This window comes from Wickerhamomyces ciferrii, contig 00034 (assembly GCF_000313485.1).
Source record: "Wickerhamomyces ciferrii WGS project CAIF00000000 data, strain NRRL Y-1031 F-60-10, contig 00034, whole genome shotgun sequence".
Taxonomy (NCBI): Eukaryota; Fungi; Ascomycota; class Saccharomycetes; order Phaffomycetales; family Wickerhamomycetaceae; genus Hansenula; species Hansenula ciferrii.
In genome coordinates this window covers 45883-64833 of record NW_011887706.1, presented here as the reverse complement: position 1 = coordinate 64833, position 18951 = coordinate 45883, and the positions used below count along the sequence as shown (strand labels likewise).

At 32.0% G+C, this 18951-nt stretch overlaps 10 protein-coding genes across 10 annotated transcripts; 4 read left to right on the top strand and 6 right to left on the bottom strand.

The window, feature by feature from the left end:
* Positions 1-61: 61 nt before the first annotated feature.
* Positions 62-2296, bottom strand: RRP6 (exosome nuclease subunit RRP6; the record flags this gene model as incomplete). The annotated part of the gene is made up of 1 exon (XM_011277786.1): positions 62-2296. The coding sequence occupies one exon, from the start codon at positions 2294-2296 to the stop codon at positions 62-64; it is 2235 nt and encodes a 744-aa protein (XP_011276088.1).
* Positions 2297-2557: 261 nt separating this feature from the next.
* On the top strand, positions 2558-2941 carry SDH8 (Sdh8p; the record flags this gene model as incomplete). The annotated part of the gene is made up of 1 exon (XM_011277785.1): positions 2558-2941. The coding sequence occupies one exon, from the start codon at positions 2558-2560 to the stop codon at positions 2939-2941; it is 384 nt and encodes a 127-aa protein (XP_011276087.1).
* Positions 2942-2995: 54 nt separating this feature from the next.
* NUP82 (linker nucleoporin NUP82) lies at positions 2996-5134 on the bottom strand (the record flags this gene model as incomplete). Its single annotated transcript, XM_011277784.1, has 1 exon — positions 2996-5134. The coding sequence occupies one exon, from the start codon at positions 5132-5134 to the stop codon at positions 2996-2998; it is 2139 nt and encodes a 712-aa protein (XP_011276086.1).
* A 269-nt stretch (positions 5135-5403) lies between these two features.
* MRPL37 (mitochondrial 54S ribosomal protein mL54) lies at positions 5404-5745 on the top strand (the record flags this gene model as incomplete). Its single annotated transcript, XM_011277783.1, has 1 exon — positions 5404-5745. One exon carries the CDS (start codon positions 5404-5406, stop codon positions 5743-5745), a length of 342 nt encoding a protein of 113 aa, XP_011276085.1.
* Positions 5746-5868: 123 nt separating this feature from the next.
* Positions 5869-8259, bottom strand: LAS21 (mannose-ethanolamine phosphotransferase LAS21; the record flags this gene model as incomplete). The annotated part of the gene is made up of 1 exon (XM_011277782.1): positions 5869-8259. One exon carries the CDS (start codon positions 8257-8259, stop codon positions 5869-5871), a length of 2391 nt encoding a protein of 796 aa, XP_011276084.1.
* A 384-nt stretch (positions 8260-8643) lies between these two features.
* REI1 (Rei1p) lies at positions 8644-9762 on the bottom strand (the record flags this gene model as incomplete). Its single annotated transcript, XM_011277781.1, has 1 exon — positions 8644-9762. The coding sequence occupies one exon, from the start codon at positions 9760-9762 to the stop codon at positions 8644-8646; it is 1119 nt and encodes a 372-aa protein (XP_011276083.1).
* A 348-nt stretch (positions 9763-10110) lies between these two features.
* On the bottom strand, positions 10111-11286 carry PAF1 (Paf1p; the record flags this gene model as incomplete). The annotated part of the gene is made up of 1 exon (XM_011277780.1): positions 10111-11286. The coding sequence occupies one exon, from the start codon at positions 11284-11286 to the stop codon at positions 10111-10113; it is 1176 nt and encodes a 391-aa protein (XP_011276082.1).
* Positions 11287-11489: 203 nt separating this feature from the next.
* DPB11 (protein kinase activating protein DPB11) lies at positions 11490-13481 on the bottom strand (the record flags this gene model as incomplete). The annotated part of the gene is made up of 1 exon (XM_011277779.1): positions 11490-13481. The coding sequence occupies one exon, from the start codon at positions 13479-13481 to the stop codon at positions 11490-11492; it is 1992 nt and encodes a 663-aa protein (XP_011276081.1).
* Positions 13482-14471: 990 nt separating this feature from the next.
* BN7_1592 (uncharacterized protein) lies at positions 14472-15956 on the top strand (the record flags this gene model as incomplete). The annotated part of the gene is made up of 1 exon (XM_011277778.1): positions 14472-15956. The coding sequence occupies one exon, from the start codon at positions 14472-14474 to the stop codon at positions 15954-15956; it is 1485 nt and encodes a 494-aa protein (XP_011276080.1).
* Positions 15957-16380: 424 nt separating this feature from the next.
* On the top strand, positions 16381-17231 carry BN7_1591 (uncharacterized protein; the record flags this gene model as incomplete). The annotated part of the gene is made up of 2 exons (XM_011277777.1): positions 16381-16456; positions 16522-17231. The coding sequence occupies 2 exons, from the start codon at positions 16381-16383 to the stop codon at positions 17229-17231; spliced, it is 786 nt and encodes a 261-aa protein (XP_011276079.1).
* Between the last annotated feature and the right edge of the window lie 1720 nt (positions 17232-18951).

Below are 18951 nucleotides of genomic sequence, written 5' to 3'. Positions count from 1 at the left end.
AAACCTTAAATGGATTCTTTTATAAAGTTTTATAACTACCTATACACAGTTTACCCCCATTTTATTTTTTCTTCTTACTGAAAAATGACGTATTTTTACCCATTTGTAGTTTTGGAAGTTTTTTGACAGGTTTTGGCCCCTCAGATTCCAAAGTATATGGATCAAAGGTACTTGAACTTCTTTTTCTATTAGCTTTTTCAAAAGGCTTTTTCTTCATCACTTTACTGGCATCTTCATAGTTGAGCACTTCTTTCTTTTCAGAATCTTTATCCTTTTTGGCAGTATTATTTCGAGAGTGGGCTTGTTTCTTTTTCAACACAACAATATCATCAGGATTGCTAAACATGGAAGCTGATTTTTCATCAGTTGATGCATCCTCGATATTCACATCGCTTTCTTTTTGTAGTTGACCTTCACTTTTATTGGATGTATCATCATCACCGTGGTGAGAAGTAGGATTGTATCTAAATGATAAAGATTCCCGTATCAAATTGATTCTCTTTTTCATTTCCGTAGATGAGTTAGAGTTACCCTCAGAGTTGATAATGTTGTTGACATAATTATTTTCCAAAATGCTTAATGAAAATAGCTCAGATGAACCTCCATATTTTGAGCTTGGTAAATTGGTTTTTAGCCTTTGAAGCTCAGAGTTGAATGCCGCCTCTGAAAATTCTATTTTATCTTCATTTATGGTATCTTTCTCCTCAAACTTTTCTGAAATATTGTTTAAAAGATACATATCTTCTTCTTCAGCTTCCTTCATCGATCTTTTTATAAGTTCCGAAATCTCTTTGGCGTTTTTTCTAACATGATCAGAAATTAAATTGCTTGATGATAAAACTCCAGCTGGATCAGTCGGCACCAGAGAAGCCAAAGATACCAGTAATTGATTTGGCATCACATATCTTGGTGATTCATCATCTTGCTTAGCAATTTGATCTCTCCATTGATAAAGCGAACGAACCACTGCTTCTCTAGAGGCAGAAAGGTTGTATTGGTACAACAAGCTTTTCCAAGGTTCTGGTTTCTCAATTGGGGATACAACATTGGTACTGGCCAGTGGTCTAAATGAGCTATATTCGAACCTTCTTCTAGCGACATTTCTGGATTCGAACAAGACGTTTGTTAATTTATTAGACTCAATAAGCATGTTTCTTAATTGATCAAATATGTTCAAAAGAAAGTGTGTATCAGAACGAGCATATAATTTCATTGGTCCAGTCAAAGGACGAATTCTCCAGTCTGCTAATTGATACTTCTTAGAAGTTTTGAAGTGTGCAAATCTCTCCAAAAGGTAAGCTAAACTATGTTTAGGAAAACCTAACTGCCTGGAAGCATGGTATGTATCAAAGAGACTAACAATATATAAACCTAAATCTCTTTGTAGCCAAATAATATCCATAAAAGCACCATGGAACACTTTGGTAATTTTAGGATCAGTAAAAACACTATTCAAGATTTTTAAATCCTCACGCAATGCTAACGTATCAATTAGCCAATCTTGATCTCTGGTACTAATTTGCATAAGACAGACCAACCCATAGTATGATCTGTAGTCATGATGTTCTAAATCAACAGCTATTTCAGATACAGACTGTAAATCTTTATGCATTTTGTTCAATTCTTCAATTGTATCAACCCAGATCGGTTCTGTTCCTTGCCAGTCCTTAGAAGGTATTGGATCACTTTTTTCTAATATTTTAGAATTGTATTCTTGATTTAAAATCTCAATTTCATAAGGTTGTTTATAATGCGCAGGATCATTTTCTTCTTCAGTGGTTAATATGAAAGTTTCTTGGAAAGGAACCATAGCATTAGGTTTTTCTTTTAATAATGGTTTGAATGGATGGCTTTCACTATTGTCGATTGGTGTTTTGAAAAATTTCTGAGGCTTTTCTTGTCTCTTATTAAGATGAGCTCCCTTATTATGGGCATTGTCATCATCTAAATATGTAAATTTTTGTGATTCGTCTTTTTGATTTGGAGAACGTTGAAGTGTATCGAGAGCAAAATCAGATCTTTCTAGTATTGTATCCAACAAGTTACTGACACGAGGCCAACCACTTTCTATAGCATCTTGGTTCAATGATTGGTTATCCTGTAGGTCAACTGATGATGAAAGAACATTAATTAGTTTAAGCAAACGATTAGACGAATTCTCACTTGTATCTGAAATATTCTTATCCAAACTTTTGTAAAACTTGATATCATAAGCTGAAAGACCAGATGCAGATCTTATAGCCTGAACAGCTTTGGGAAAAACTTGAGAAATAACGTCATCACTATTTGAAGACATTATGTTCAGATCTGGTTATAGAAACGATTATATTATTCCCGTTTTGATTTACTTCATTACATATATATTTTTAAATTTTTGGTATCTTATAATTTTATTTTTTTTAAGTCGGGTAAGCGATGAGCGCGATTAATATCATTATATATTATTATTATATATTACATATTAATATTATTACTACACTATTATTGTTATCAAGATCAGATATCAGATCATACTAATTTCAAAAAGTGTCATTTTGATTGAAATAAAATCTTTACGATGCTGAGATTTTTGAGCTATAGATCCATTATCAGGTCTCCTGGAGCTCGTATGATGTCATCCAAACTTGGATTAGGGACAACTCCATCACCTCCTAAACTTGATAAAGAAGAACAAGAGGAATTTGAGAGATTACAAAAAATTGCAAACTCACAAGCTGCCATAGATGAGTATAACAGCTCGGTTCAAGCTGAAGAAGATACAACTATAAATGCTCCTAATTTAGCAAAAACAGATATCGGAGGCTTTTCACCTGAATATTTCAAGACAATTCCAGAGTTTGAAGGCGAAAAGAATCCAAAAACAGGTGAAATAGGAGGACCAAAGCAAGATCCTTTGAGACACGGTGATTATTCTTTTAATGGTAGAGTTACGGATTTTTAGGCTAATATTTAAAATGCAAAAAATGATTTCAATTCATATCGTAGGTTACATATTTTATTTAAAGTAAGATTCATTCAAGTTTTTACCAAATTGAGCTGAATTTTCTTCTAACTGTTCTTTTGTACTTTTCAGAAGCAGACTTCCTTCTTTTATAACATCATTCAATGCTTGCCAATCATTATTATCAGTATATGAGTCTGAATTAACATGAGATGATGACGTTTGGAGTGTATTCTTGATGAAAACCAACTGCTCCCTCAACTCCTTATTTTGTTTAACTCCTTTGTTGAAAAATAAAGTTAGGTTTTTGACTTCTTTAAACCATTGTCTCTCCTTAGAGCTCAACGGAAGATCATTCACATTTTTTAGTTTTTCTTGGAGGTTCTTGAACCTGATATCGATTTTTTCCTGTCTTTCACTTAATTGTGAGGTTGACTTTTTATTTGAATCAATCTTTTCTTTCAACTTTTTTAACCTTTCTGTCGACTCATACGCATCTTTGACTTGTCTTTTCAATTCCAATCTTTGATTAATTAATCTATCATTAAGAGAGAGTGCTAACTTGTGGAACGTAACAATGTGTTGTAAAGCTTGTGTTGAAATTGCGTTCAATTCACGTAAAAAGTGGTCATTAGCACTGATATTAGAGCCATCAGCTGCACCAGATGAAATATTCACAGTACCAATAAGTCTCAACAAGTTTTCAATTTCAACATACGGTCCCTTTAAGAAACGCTCTTGAAGTTCATTTCCTTCTTCAGTGTCCTTAGAAAACTCTTCAAAATCAGGATTTAATGCCTTTTTATTGGTGGTGAATCTCATATTTGAGTTAGTTAAGAGTAACATGGTTTGATTGTTGGTATCCTCTAACTGCAGTAATCCTTCTAAAAATTCGTTTTCCTGAAGCCTTAAAATAGGCTCCACCTCTATATTTATTTGTGGGTTAAATTCATTAAAGCCATTATTATTGAGTGTATTGGTGAATTCCTCAACCATGGATGTGAAGTCTAGTCTAATGATGGAGTGCCCAACTATAGCAGCATAACTGAAATCGTCGAGTTGTCGACCAAGTTTTGTAGGTAGTGATTTGCCAAACATGACATGTTGTACCAATGATAAAGCTGGGATATGAGTGTCTGAATCCAAAAGGTCTTCATTTTGGTTAATCTTCATTCTCAAATTCTGATCAGGGAGAACAGCCACAAACCCATTCTGTTGGTATGAAATCAATAATAAATGTAAATCCTTGAATGTGAAGCTTGATATACTAGAACCATAGTCTTCATAAAGAGTTGTAGGATATGGTTTGATAGCGTACGGTCCTTGTATTTGGTAATTGGAAACGTCTGTTTTTAAAATGCATAATTCACGAGTACCTCTAAGCTCTTTCTGTGAAGTTGATACTTGATCCCATAAATTAGTGACAAAACGAAGTTGTTCGTTCAATGAAAGATCTCCATTTCTTGTACTGTTATGTGATAACAACAATGACTCATTCAAAAGATCCTCAACCAAAACTTTAGAAACAGCTACTTCTTTGGAAACGAATGGATAAATTGCAAATATGTCTCCCTCTTTGTTCAAAATATAAAGAGTCAATGCACCTGATAAGGTCTCACTATTTCCAAAGCACATTGAGATTGGATCATTGATTGTGTTTTCTGAAAGACCAATTTTTCTTGAGTGTGTTTGTTTAAGGTCAAAAATGCTGTCTGGATGATCAGGTGAAAGTCTAATGTTGAATGTTCTGATAGCACCATCACTTGAAAGAACCAAAAGAGATGAATCAAATCTTGAAAGTTTGTTCCAAAGCAGTTGTATAATATGGTTGCTTTTGTTGTAAATAGAAGAGCCAATTTTGAAGGAATTTGTTTTTATTTCATTTTCTTCACTCTTTGTAGCTCTATTGAAGGAAAGAGAAATGACAATTATACTCTTCTCATCGTAAGCAGTTAAAAGAGTACCCGAGCTGTTCAATTGAAGACCATGGATATCAAAGTCAAGTCCTGCAACATTTAAGACTGAATAGGAAGGACCCTCTGAAGATTTAAAATATCTGATGGTGGATCCATGGGCAAAGAATATCTCATCTTCATTTTTGAAAGCGATTTTATCAAATGTTGATCCTTGAGCAGCAGCATCATATAGGCGGTTGAACAAGCCACTTTTTGAAATTATATCAGTAATTGACATGTTAAGCTCAATATACCATAAATTTCAACAGCCAAAATTCTATAATCCTGATGTTTTGAAATCATAAGTACCCTCTGTTTATAATTTTTTGTTTAATTGATCTGACGGTTCAAAAGAGGTTAGGACACGAAATATGATCGGGTAATATTCGCGAATTATATACAATTTACTGTCACCGATCGCTAGAAAAATTAATCAAAGAGGAACCAAAAATGGTTTCAGTGCCAAAGTTGTAATAGCTTGTTTGTTAAATTCAAGACATTTCTACCATGTTCACTTTTAAAAGACTCCTTGTACAAATTCCTAGAAGACAGTTCTCTACCAGTTTGGTCTTCAGAGCAGAATCAGAAGCAGCTAAAGAAGCATCAAATTTAAAAATCAAATCATCATGTGAAGCTGGTACCGTGCTAAATTTAAAAGTTAAAAAGTCAGGTGCTGAACCAGTTGCCCTTGAAGATCATGAATACCCAGAATGGCTATGGGAAATACTGGACCCAAAGAAGCAATTAGAAAACCTTAAAGCTAATCCAGAAAAATATGCTAAAAAGATGATGAGACAAAGTAATAGACAAAAAATCAAACACAGTAATTTCATGGCTAAAATGAAGTGATATGGTACAGATAAAATAAACCAAAAACTTGTATATAAATTAAATGCAGATAATGTATGTGATGCAACAACTCATCGTAATATAAGAAAATTAAATCAGTTCTATATATTTTTTTTAAAGTTGTTAATGCAAAATGGTTAGTAATAAACACAAAATTTCTACCAATCCATTCATGAGTAAATTCCAAGCTAGAGTGTAAAGTAGCTTTGGACTAAATACAGTCCATATAAATAAATGATATCTTAAGGCATAACATGCAATCAATGTGAAAGTGGTACCTATTGTGTAGAAAGATGTAGATACAAGCCACCTAGTCTTCAAAACCTCATATTTTATTGGTGCAAGTTTCTCTTTGTTTTCAAATAAAATGGAAAGAGATCCAAAAGACCAGAAAATTGGTGTAGAAAAGTTTGAAATGAAAGTCAAGACTCCAACCGCAAGAATATTATAGCCTGAAATACCATTATATGCATTTGAAAGATCCACTGTTGCCAATGAATTGCTCTGACCTAAACTGAAGAAAGATAAATGTTGTAAAATGAGGCAAAATAAAGAGACAAAACTAATCCTATTAGATTTTTTCAGGCCCATGGAATTTCCTGATACCAACCCTACTTGATGTTTGATACCCAAAAACACTAAAAACAACGGAATATTTTGTAAAGATGTTTGAAAAATCAAAACAAAAGATAATAAATTATGGAGGTCAGTAAAAAACCAGTAATCATAGGATTTGAATTTCAAGCCCAGTCTCAATACCAGCACAGCAAGAACCATATAATAAAACATTCTTGCTAAATCGATCAAACTGTCCTGTGCGTTATCAACACCAAGAGATTCCATAGTGAATGCGGCTAACCCTACCAATTCTTTTGGTATCTCATCACCATTGGCCAAACTAAACAATAATTTAAAGGTGAAGCAAGTAATTGAAAGTAAGAATGAAATCAAGAATGATAACAATGGACTAAATAATGAAAATGCTCCATTATTTAAGCTAAATCCATAAACAGAAATAGTCAAAAATACCAATAACCAATTTATAAACGGGTGTTCCTGCAAGTACTGGAAAATTGTATCACCAATATACTTTTGACCTGTATTGTTCCAACCTCTAACTAACCTGATTAAAAACAAGATGTAAAGCAAGTTCGAGGGTCTACCATAGCATAAAAACACAATAAAAAAGGTTGCAAACCACCACCATATTTGATACTCTTCTTCAACGAAACTACTTCCGAACATTGTGATCCCGTAAAGTATATTTAAAGAGTAAAACCAGATTGAATACAACTGTACAGTATTGTATAGATAAAGCAAAACAAAAAGGGAGGAAAAAATTAACATAACAATTCCACAGAGCATTTTATCAGTTAGATAGTTTGTAGCAGATTGTGTCAATCCAGATTGTGAGTTGATCAAAAAATCATATATCATATTGATGTCTTCTAAATTTGTGACTTCACCTTTCAAGTTTTCATAATTTTTTAAGTTCTCTTTCATCAAGTTCAATTGTTGATCAGCTGACCACAAAGGAAGAAACTCCTTGATCATTATACCCAAGTTATTTCTAGGTATTGGTAGACGTAAAAGATTTGAAATAGTAGGAACTAAATCGATTTGTTGAACCTTTGTCAAAAACTTGAAGTCCTCATTTTTTGGTAATGGTACTTTAGCGTTACTATTCAATTTCCTCAACTTATTAGAAATGAACACCAGTCCTGCTGACGTTTCACCTGCAGAAGATCCCCCATGATTCCCTATATCATTCATACCATGATCCCCTAGTAATACCATAAGTGTGTCATCATCAAGTTTTGAATGGATTTTTTCCACTATGGAATCCATTTCACGTTGTTTGGGTGACATGAATATAGATTTTGGACCACCTTTATGTCCTATATGATCAAGGCCTAAATAATGTAAAATTAAACAGTCCCATGACTGTTCAGAAAGCTCGTGATCAAGATGACGTGTAACATTGTTATCAACCTCTGTGAAATCTGAAACAAAAAAACTTCCAGTACCATCAACCTCGTCAAACACAGAAGGAAAAAGTTTAATCCATGTATCATCACCATACATATGGATACGCTTATCTGCTTTTTTCAATTGAGTAATCCAGCTATCTTGATTAGCCAACGTTGATGATGAGTCTTCTTCAACAACATTCAATACAGCATCTAGGAAGTTTGGAGTTGACCCGGTTGTTATACCTTTCAATCTGGGTAGTGTAACTGTTGGCGGATTAGAATATGCGGTGAATCCCAAAGCAGAACCTTCTCTTAGAAGACTTTGCACATATAGCATCGAAGAATCTTCTGAAAAGATGAAATCACTCCTTAGAGCATCAACAACCATGAAAACTATCTTATTGAATTGTGGATCATAATTACCATTATCAAATTCACCAAACCCTTTCAACACGACTTTGGAAGGAAAAAAACCCAAGCAAAATACTAGAAGACCAGCTATTTGAAGGACAGCCAGAAGCAATATGTGATACCATCTCATTGCTTTTTATATAGCAATGAACTAGAGGTGAAGAAGTTTTACGATATACTAGAGTCAATCACGTTGTTGTCATAAGAAAGTCGAGGCTTGATGTACACGGGAATCTTAAGTGACACGAAAAAAAAACAATGAAGGTCCCGAGGGCTCGGAAATTATTATTATGTACTAGTAACTACTTAGTTACTCAACCACTACGTTTATAAGAACAGGAAACATTCAAAAATAAAATCAATTAAAATATCCAAATATTATACCCAATATGACATAAAAAAACCCAGAATCGTAAGATAATGATATACAGAAGATTAAAAAATTAAACAAAAATTGATTGATGCAAAAAGTGATTGATGTGCTTGAATGACTAGAGCGTAAAAATTGAAAAAATCATTGCAACAATTGATCTCTATAGTGAGGTTGATTGTTGATAAATTTAGCAGCTCTTCTATCATCTCTATCTTGATGATGTTTTTCATTCTTCCATACTCTTTTCTTTTCCAATAATTGTTTTCTGTCATGAACGGTAGCTAAATGTCTTGATTCAGCTGAAATAACAGTACCTTGACCTTCAGATAAGACAACCTCAGGTCTCAAATTTTGACGGTAATATCTTGCCAAAGAACGATGTCCAACTTTAACACCAGATGGTAAATGTAATTCAATACCATCATTGTATGAAACTTCTTGTGGTAGTTCTTCATCTTCTTCATCTTCATCCCCAGAAGCTTCTTCAACATCTTCCCATTCTCCATCATCATCACCATCATTAGCTTCACCTTCTTTGGCTTGTTTGTAATCATCATAAGTTGATGTGAAATCGTAGAATTCTGAGATTTCCATTTTTTCATCTTCACTTTCATAAGGTATTTTACAATGATTTTTTGATAACATATGAGCTCTTGCAGCTTCTAAAGATCTTCCTTGGAAACTGCACACAAAACACAAGTTACCCAATCCAACTTTTTCAGCCATGTATTTCACAAGACCTTCTTTATCAACCAAATATTTTTGTTCTGGGATATAGAAACCATGGTGTTTGAACATATGGTTTAAAGCTTCTTCAAAATATGGAAATTTTTTGTTACAAAACAAACATACTTCTTTAGGTATTTCAACTTTATTCTTTAATTTTTCTTCCATCACTCTTTCAGCTTGTTGTTCTTCAGTTAGTTCTTGGTCATTTGATTCATCCTCTTTCTGAACTTCTTGTTCAGTCTTTTGAACTTCCTGTTTCACTTCATCTTGTTTAATTTCATTATCAGATGACATAGATTTTAACATATTTTGTCTTGCAATTTCAAGAAGTTGCTTCTTCTTTTCCAAAAGAGCTTCTTTCTCTTGTCTTCTTTGATCTTTCTTTGAAAGCTTCTTGGTTTTACCTTGAGTCTCTTCATTACTTTCTTCTAATGATAATTTTTGAACTTTTTCATTAAACAAATCTTCATCAATAGCAGGTAAATTGGCCACTCTTCTTTTTAAATTATATCTATGCCAGTCGGACTTCATATGTGACCTTTGATCCTCTGGAGTTGGAAATTGTAAGCTGCATGAATTACAAGTATACATTTTGAATATTACACCTGTATTGAGTTGAGTTTAATCTTGTGATATTTGTGTACTAGACTCTAGTTAGTAATTAAGTACATTTGCAAATTTTTTTTTTAGGAATCTCATCGCGGTCATCGGAACTTAACCATACCCTTCTCGGAACAAAAACATAGACTATAAAACTTTTAATTAGAGTCACTAGTGTACAATCAGTATATATTGAACTTATTTGCTCTAAGGCTATACATATACATATTATATGCCTTCACCACTGGCACAAATTTCTTCAGTTCTATTTAGAAATGTCTATTCAGAAGGCTCTTGTGATTGTTCTTGAGCTTCTGCATCTTGTTCATCATCAGCGATTTGAACAAATTCATAGTTGACTGGATCATGCGCATGTCTTGTATTATTTCTAATGTTTAATTCTTTAATAGTTGGCTCTCTGATGTTCAAATGAATTTCATCGAAATCTTGTGTATCCATCAAAGCTTTCAAGGCTTCATGAACTCTATGTCTCTTCAATTCCGCTTTAGATTGAATTGGATTGAAATAAACAACATTCTTTTCGTGATCGAATCTCATTGCCAAGTCTCTTATCTCACCATCCATTGCAATGGCTTTCATAGCATAATCATTCTTTTTAGTGTACTTGAATCTTTCTGCTTCTTCATCAACTCTTTCAATTGGAACATTTTCTTTAAGATCATCAAATTTTCTCTTGATACCTTTGGATACTTCATCATCAGCAGTATAAAGTGACATCCAATCAGCTTGTTCAAGCTCCACTGGTCTTAAAAGAGATGTGCGTAGTTGTATATTTGTAGCATCACGATTACTTGTAGCAGCAGATCCTAAAAATCTAACTGAATTGAAACTTTGATCTAATCTTGAAATATCAGGTTTTAATGACCAGACTTTTTTAGCTTTTAATTTTTTATTCAATGGATGTTTTAATAGGGTGATATCTTTCAAAGTCTTAGACGCATTTGTGAATGTTGATTCAATTGAACGTAATTGTGAAGCAGGACTGTTGTCATCATCTTGAGTTTGTGGAGTTGCAGATCTCGATGCTGCAGTAGAAAGACCTTGTTGTCTTGTGGAACTGATATATTCGGTTCTTCTTAAAAATGCAACATTTGGTTGTGATGCAATAACTTTATCAACACCTGGATCTCTTAATAAAACACGATCATTTGGATGTAATCTTATATTATCAGATAATGCATGTAATTTTTGGTCTTCTTTTGATGGATCAAAAACTTCGGGCACTTGAATAATATCCATTGGTAGACCCAAGTCTTCATTGACTTTTATAAGAGCATTGACATTTTGTTTACGATAAAGTGATGATAATAAACTTGAAGATCCTATGTCTTCTTCTTTTGAAATTTTATAGTTCAATAAATTTGGTGGTAATGGAGGTGCAGGTAAATCATTTTGATACCTTATTCTAGCAATGTAATCTTGATTCTTGGACATTGTGATGATTGAAATAGAATCTGTAGTGTTTTCAAGAGTCGAAGGCTAATTTTCATGAAAGTCGTTGTTATGATTATGATATGATCGGTGAGCATGAATTTTCCAAGTTGTTTAGATATCCGCGAATGTTACCCGTCGAATCCACTACAAGAGTAGTAAGTACCTACAAATCTATAGTCTAAAAGTTCATTAAACGTTTATCATTAATTGTCATCCAAGACATCTACCATTTCTTTATAGCCTGCTCTTGTTCTCTTTCTAGGATGATCATTTGTGTTGTGGTTTGAAGTTGTGTGGTGAATATTTGGAATTTTTCTCTTATTGGTATTTGGATCTTCATTTTCTCTATTTAATAATTTTAATAATTTATCATTAGTTTGTGATTGTTCATAACTTATTTGTGTAGAATTAGTCGCTTGGTCATTATCAATTTGATCTATTGGATCAGCAGTGGGTTGTTGCATTTCTAAACTATCAAGTTGTGATTTGGATGCTCTTCCAACCAATCTTCCCCAATTGTCTTTTCTCTTATTTCTAATCGGAGATGGTAATTGAGGAATTGAAGGTTGACGAGTTGGTGATTCTAGATCTGCCTTCTTTAATTGATTATTATCATTTTGATCGTTATTTAATGCACTAGTGGATTTATTTGGATTTATTTCAACTAGACTGATTAATGATTCTTTAATTCTCATAGCACTAGGACAATAAATACACCATTGTCTTGAATTAACACAACCGATATGATTTTCTTTTAACAATGAAAGTATAAATGATATTGAAACAATTGGAATACTTTTCTGTTTGGCAAACCTAATTTTTTTCTTTGTAGAATTTAATGTAGTTTTACTAAAATCTTTTGAAGATTTAGTGAATAATGAAGGATATTTTTGTAATAATGTATGATCACTTGATCCTATATTAACAGTTTCAATATTGATTATTAATAAATCTCTATCACCATTCAATACTTCATGAAACCTGAAGCCTGATAATTCTATAAGTTTGATGGTATGTAATAGTTCAATACCTTGAAACCCAGTTATTGATATATTTAATTTTGGGAGGTTGGGTCTATTTGACATATTGGATTTATAAAAAGGTCTACCCCAATCATCAACAATTAACTTATTATAATGTAAGCATCTTTCAACGAACCATTCTGTAATTAATTCATATTTCATTAAATGTTTTGGTAAATCATCAATAGGGAAATTTGAAGGTATAATTATAAACTTTGGATTTTCTTCATCATTATTATCTGAAAATATAGATCCACTATGAGATTCTATGACTTTTGTTAAAGTTGCCTTTTTAGAATCATCAAACATTAGAATTTGGAAACTTTGATTTTTGAAAAGATGAGAAGTAACAACTGGTGTCAATCTTGATCTCGTAACTTCTAAATTTGGTCTTGATTTTTTGTTTAAATCTATAGTTATTTTTTCTGGATTATTTATATTTTCATCCTCATTAATATTTTCATCCCATGAACTAACATTTCTTTTGGCTAAGATTTGTTCTTTATTATTATTTTTCATAATTGAATTCCAAATTTCAGAATTTTTTTTAACATTTTCTTTTAATTCTTTGGGTTTTTCTTTTTCTTCCTCTTCATCCAATACAATTTTTTTTCGTTTATGCTTTCTTAAATTATCCCAAACTTTACAAGAATCTTCTCCAATATTATTTTCATCTTGTATTAATTCAATATTATAATATTGGAAATCAAGTGAAGCTTTTCTTTTGACAGAATGTAAGATCCAAAGTGGATGGATAATGGGTATTTGCCATTTTTTAGACATTTCATAACGTCTCCCACTTTTTTCATTTGTGATTAAGCATGAACTGGTTGTTGTCAAAGAATCTGAAACTTGACCTCCATTTTCTTTTATAATTTTTATGAAATTTTCTTTATCAAATGTTGATATATGTGAATCTAATGATATTCTTGATAGACATATACTGAGATTTTCAAATATAGGTAATCTATAAGTATCAACTTTAATCAATTCTGGATTGGTTCGATCTTCATTATTTATCCAATGATTATGAATTTTCAATATAGCATCAGGTTTTATGAAACTAATATCAAATCTATTCTTGACACTAAATTTATATTTTTCAGTATTTTTATCACCAACTATAAGCACATTAACATCAGACATCAGATTACTTGAATGTGTACCACCCATGGCTTTGATTTTCGAGGCTATCTCAGACTATTCGATTCAGTTAGTATTAATTCTTAAATTTTGAATCAATATTCAGTATTAACGTACCCTCATGTCACTGGGCACAGAGGTCGAGCAAAATTTTAAATCTGTGAACGGTTTAGACATTTCCTCATAATATGAATCTTTGTGACGCTGAGTTTATAGACGGGTTGTAATTTATAGAAACAATAAAATGATCTGGAGACTGGTATTGTATATTGTATACTAAAATTACAGATACGCGTTATTTTTTCGCATCAGTGACTAATCATAGTCATGTGAATGATCACGTTTAGCGTTAGCTATTAAGTAAGCCAATGTTCTACAGAAGAAATAAAATGACATCTCTCAAGGGTAGCTTCATTCTAAAACACTAAAGTTCATTGATGTTCTCATGTTAAAGGCTCATAAGTCTTTCTTTTATATTCCAGAGAGTGTATATTATTTATTCTAAATAATTCTCTTTCAAAATTTAGATCATCCTTCAATTACAATGCAATTTAATGTCATGCTAGAATTAATTTTTTGAATATTGTGAAACAATTTCATTTTGGATTGAATAGTTTACGAATTGAATGAAAAAGATCCTTAGGACAATTTAACACTGTAATATAACAAATGATTTCAATGATATGTACATTAGCTATAGAGCTTTCTCAAAGTTTGATTGTGCTGGGGCAAATGAAATATCTCATATAAAGGTCTCAAACTTCAACATTCCAAATTAAATTTGTTAACTCACATAACTCGTCAAATAACTCAAGAGCTCTCAAAGTAGAGAACAAAAACTGATGCATGATGCTCATAAAGAAATTATAAATATCACTGAAAGTCCATGGTTTTCCTCTTTTTCTTTTCCCTTTGAAATACTCTATAATCATATAACAGCTTTAAATTACAATACAATTTGAACATACAATTATATTTTCAACTACATTAACTTACTAATAAAGCTTATTATAATTTAAAATGTCAACAGATATCAAACAGTCATTAAGAAATGCCAACTTCGTGCGTGGTATTTTGATTAATGATATAAAACGTCTTGAAAGTGAATATTTCAACTTAAATCAAGTGCAGGGAACTAAAAGCAATATTATTAACCAGAAAAAGAAATTCTGGCTTGAAAATCTCAGACCAGCTTTACTAAGGTATTGGAAGTTTAAACGTTCACTCTTTCCATTGATTCATTACTCTAAAAAACATTTGAAGTCTTTGAAAGAAGCAAAGGAGGCTAACAATAAAATCACTCAAAAATCCGAGCATGGAAAAACAGTCCTAGGTCCTTTCCCCTTAGAAATCTGGGATATGATTATGAAAAGAGGTGGTGTTAAAAGGGAGGTTCTTCGTCTTAATAGAGGAATCTTCAATGATTTGGCACCTTATGCTTTTGGTGGTGGTGGATTTCAAAATTTGCAATTATTATTAGTGGTTAGCTCCACTAAAAAAATGAGACAAAATGATGCTTGTTTCTTAAGAGAAGGTCCTGATTTCCCTGATAAGCCATGTGATTCTTTCTCGATATATAAAAGAGATTTAGAAAGCTCTAAATTCGAGTATGAATTCTTAGATGTTGCTTATGATGCTCCAAAACGTATTCGTGATGAGAAGACATTAGTTATCACAGATTATGAAGACATCAAATTTCTATTTCACCATTTAATCAGTAATCCTGATTCAATAGTTAAGAAAAGTTTCAAATCTATCAGGGTTGATATTTCAATATTACATGGGTATAAGGAATTGATATATGATTCTGATTCTAAGGTCAACCACGCGTTGAAGCACTATGGAAAATCATTGGACATTGGTAGCTTTTCTTCAATGATCCAAGCTAAAACAGACGAGTTCTTTTATGGGACAGATTCACATCAGCTTTTTAACAAGGGAGAGAGTAGATGGGGCCATCCTAAATTAGGTATATCTAATAATTCTGATGCTCATAGTTTTAGCAAGGTATCTCACAATACAGCAAATGAGGTTTTCCCTAGTAAGGTCTATTTCAATGAACTAATTCATCTTTCTGAACTTTTCAAATCTTATGATTCAGGTGAAAGAAATGAACTATTCAAGATATCTACAAAGAAGGAACTTCGAAAAAATCATCCATACCAGAAATATGTAGTTTCACCTGATCAATTCAAAGAATCCCCAGATTTTGACGGTCAACAGTTAAAAATGGATGGTGCAATTGCTTCACATAATATCAAGATTCAAAAAAGAAGATTTTCCTCTGCTAATGAAGTCAAATCTCTTATCAAATTGATGGTGGAAACATTATCATGTGATAAAATTTTCCATGATACTGATGCTTCTTTATTTATTAGCGGAATGTCAGATTTCCAAGAGACAAATGAAATCCGCAAAAAGCAACCAGGGAAATCCAAACCTGTTTTAAACATGTTCAAGTATAAACCACATCTCACCTTATTGAATAAGCCAAAATCTGTTTGAAATATGTGTTATCAATCATTAATGCAGGTTATAACGATTACTCAGCTGTAGCACTGTGATTATATAATCGAAGTAGCATATCTTCTTTACTCGCGAAATTTGTTTGTGTTTGTGATTTAATAAACTTTCGAATTTGAACATCTAAATGAATTGGGGATTTGTGCCCTAATTTGAAACATGATTCACTTTGTAAAGAGGCTCAAGATAAAACTCATTTGATACAATTACTGGAACAAAAGACTCAACTACGTTCGCTATTGAAATACAAATTTTCTCATTCTTACTTTGCAAAGAAAAACTACACACTACACACCAAAACCAAAACCAAAACCAAAACCAAAACCAAAACCAAAACTAAACATCAAAGCTATTAATTTAGATTTTCCATACTTTTTTTGATATTTTTCCGCTCTATCTCTTCAAAATGGCTTCTCCATATGTGTTCAATAACATCGAAGCTTTATCCCAAGTTACTAGAGAAATTATACGTCCTACATTGGGTAATTTGAAACCCAGGTTATTGAAAAAATTATGAATGTTTTGTACTAACTAACTACTTTAGAAGCTCAATTGAATGAAATTATTGAAGACATGGATCCGAAGGAAGCTAACACGTACCCTTCTCAAAAAAATTTAGACTCACTTCATAGGGTGCTTTGTGGAGAATACTTGCATTTGTTAGAAGATTTGTTTTTTATCCAGAATGTTAGCTCCAATTGTCTAGAATATATCCATGATATAGTTACATCTATTACACAAGCAGCATTTGCTCATCTTGAACTTCAAGTTATCCCAGTTGTTTCAGAAGAAACCACCAATCTGCCAAAGAACACTAATACTCAATCAAAATCACCACATGCAAAGCTTCCGTATACTCCAATTTCACCATTTGTTCAAAGATTACCATATTCCGCTAATGAATTAGAGGATATTTTTGGGGTCCCTCAAGCTCCATATTATCCAGAAATTGCAGTTGCTGAAAGACGCCATACAAAAGAGTCCAAGAAGATCTTTGTGACAAAAGTGAGAAAGAGATTAGCTAAGGCTGTTAAAGCTGTATTAAGGGTAAAAGATTGGTCAGAAATGGAACGACTGGACGAAGAAAAGTTACATTGGGAACTCTTTAATGATGTGTCAGATCATTTAGTTTCCAAAAATGAACCAAATATAAAATTGGACCACCATGCCATTCTATATGATCTCATCAAACGGTTTTCCCAATTTTATATGGTGCGGTATCGAAACCATTTAGAAGTCATATACCCACGTCCATAAGATGTCCAGTTCTTTCCCAGACCATTAATATCATTGAAATATCATACAACACACTCAAGTCACCTTCAGGGTTCATACTAAATTTGTGATGCTTATTTTCCATTTTTTCCATTTTTTTTTTCTGATATTTTCTTTGAAACTTTTATTTTAATTTCAAATGTGCCCAAATGTTGTTTCAATAGAGAGGACTTTCGATTAAGAGAATTGAAGTGAAGTGAAAGGTTAAAAGGTAAATTTGTTGAGCATCAACTCCATAATTTATATTGATGCTATAGTAATTAAGACCCAAATATGGATTTTTATTTTTAATGTTTATGAAGTTTATTTCAATTAAAATTGTAGATGGATTTCATATATACTTCTGAATCTTCCAACAAGTAATTAAGAATTACATGCCCCTGTGCTGTTAACACATAATTCAAGATGATTCGATGAAGTTCGAAGAGTATCTCAATTCTCAAAGCTAGATCTAATACCCAACGTTCATAGCTAATTTGTCAAACATTTTTTGGAAATTTATTCAATCACTTTCTTAAACTTGACAAGGCTCATGATTCTGAAACACTTATGAATGTACAAATTTCTAAATTTATTTATTCTGTAGTATGATCAGTCTCAATTTAATCAAGCTTGAAATAGAAGGTGATATGTGATACTTTCAATTTAGATTCACGGCCAACTCTACTCTTTTAATACATAGATCGACTGAATTCCAGTTTTTAACAAAATCAATAGCATTCTGCAAAGGTTTAAAAAGTTTCAGTTAAAATTAAAATATTTTCTAAATTGGAAGATCTTTACTCTAGTTGAAATGAATACTGTTTAAAATCGTAGATGGCATACTATTTTCATTTAACCACTCTTACATAATCCTTTTAAGTACCAGGTATGATCATGAATATCAATTATGGAATGTTCGACCAGTAATAACTAAGTAATTCAAGTTTAATAATCTAAAAATGACCATGTGGTTATATGATATGTATGCATTGTAAATGTTTAGAAATGAGGTACACTTTACACCTTGATACAGTTAATCTTTGATCTAGTTACTCTGATTTTCAGAGTTTTTAAGTAGAATATTGCATGATCTAAAGTGTACCCCTTATAGACATTTGAACCTTGGGGCATTGCAAGCTGGTACTTATACTTTTTCTATGGTATTTTAGTCGACTTGATGATGTATAATTAAAGATCGGATTTAGGTGAATTTAAGTATATCCTATCTAATATTTATGTATTTTTATACTGTTGATCCATAGCAAAGCCAGGTCCATCATGTCAAATTTCAATACTTGATCAAATAAGAAATGATGCTTTGAAAGGTATTAAATGTCAAATTTGATCTTCAAGTTGATACAGATTAAAACTGTTAATTGCTTCGAGTATGGTTAATTGACGGTGATATGTGATCTATCAGTAATTTTAATCCAATATTTTGGCTCTTAAATTTGATGACGTTGCATACAATATAAAAAATCGAGCATTTAAATTTGAGGTACTTTCAAGGGATGATATATACATCATACGTACTAAATTTTTGATTAAGTCATAATTCTAAATTCATGTGTATAATTACTAAATTGATAGGAATTAAGGATCAAAACTAGAACCGAGATCAAGATCTTAATTAACCGATTTGTTGAAAGTTATATACGTCTTGGTTACATTATAATTAATTCCAAGTTCCAACTATTAATACTAGAATTATATGATATCA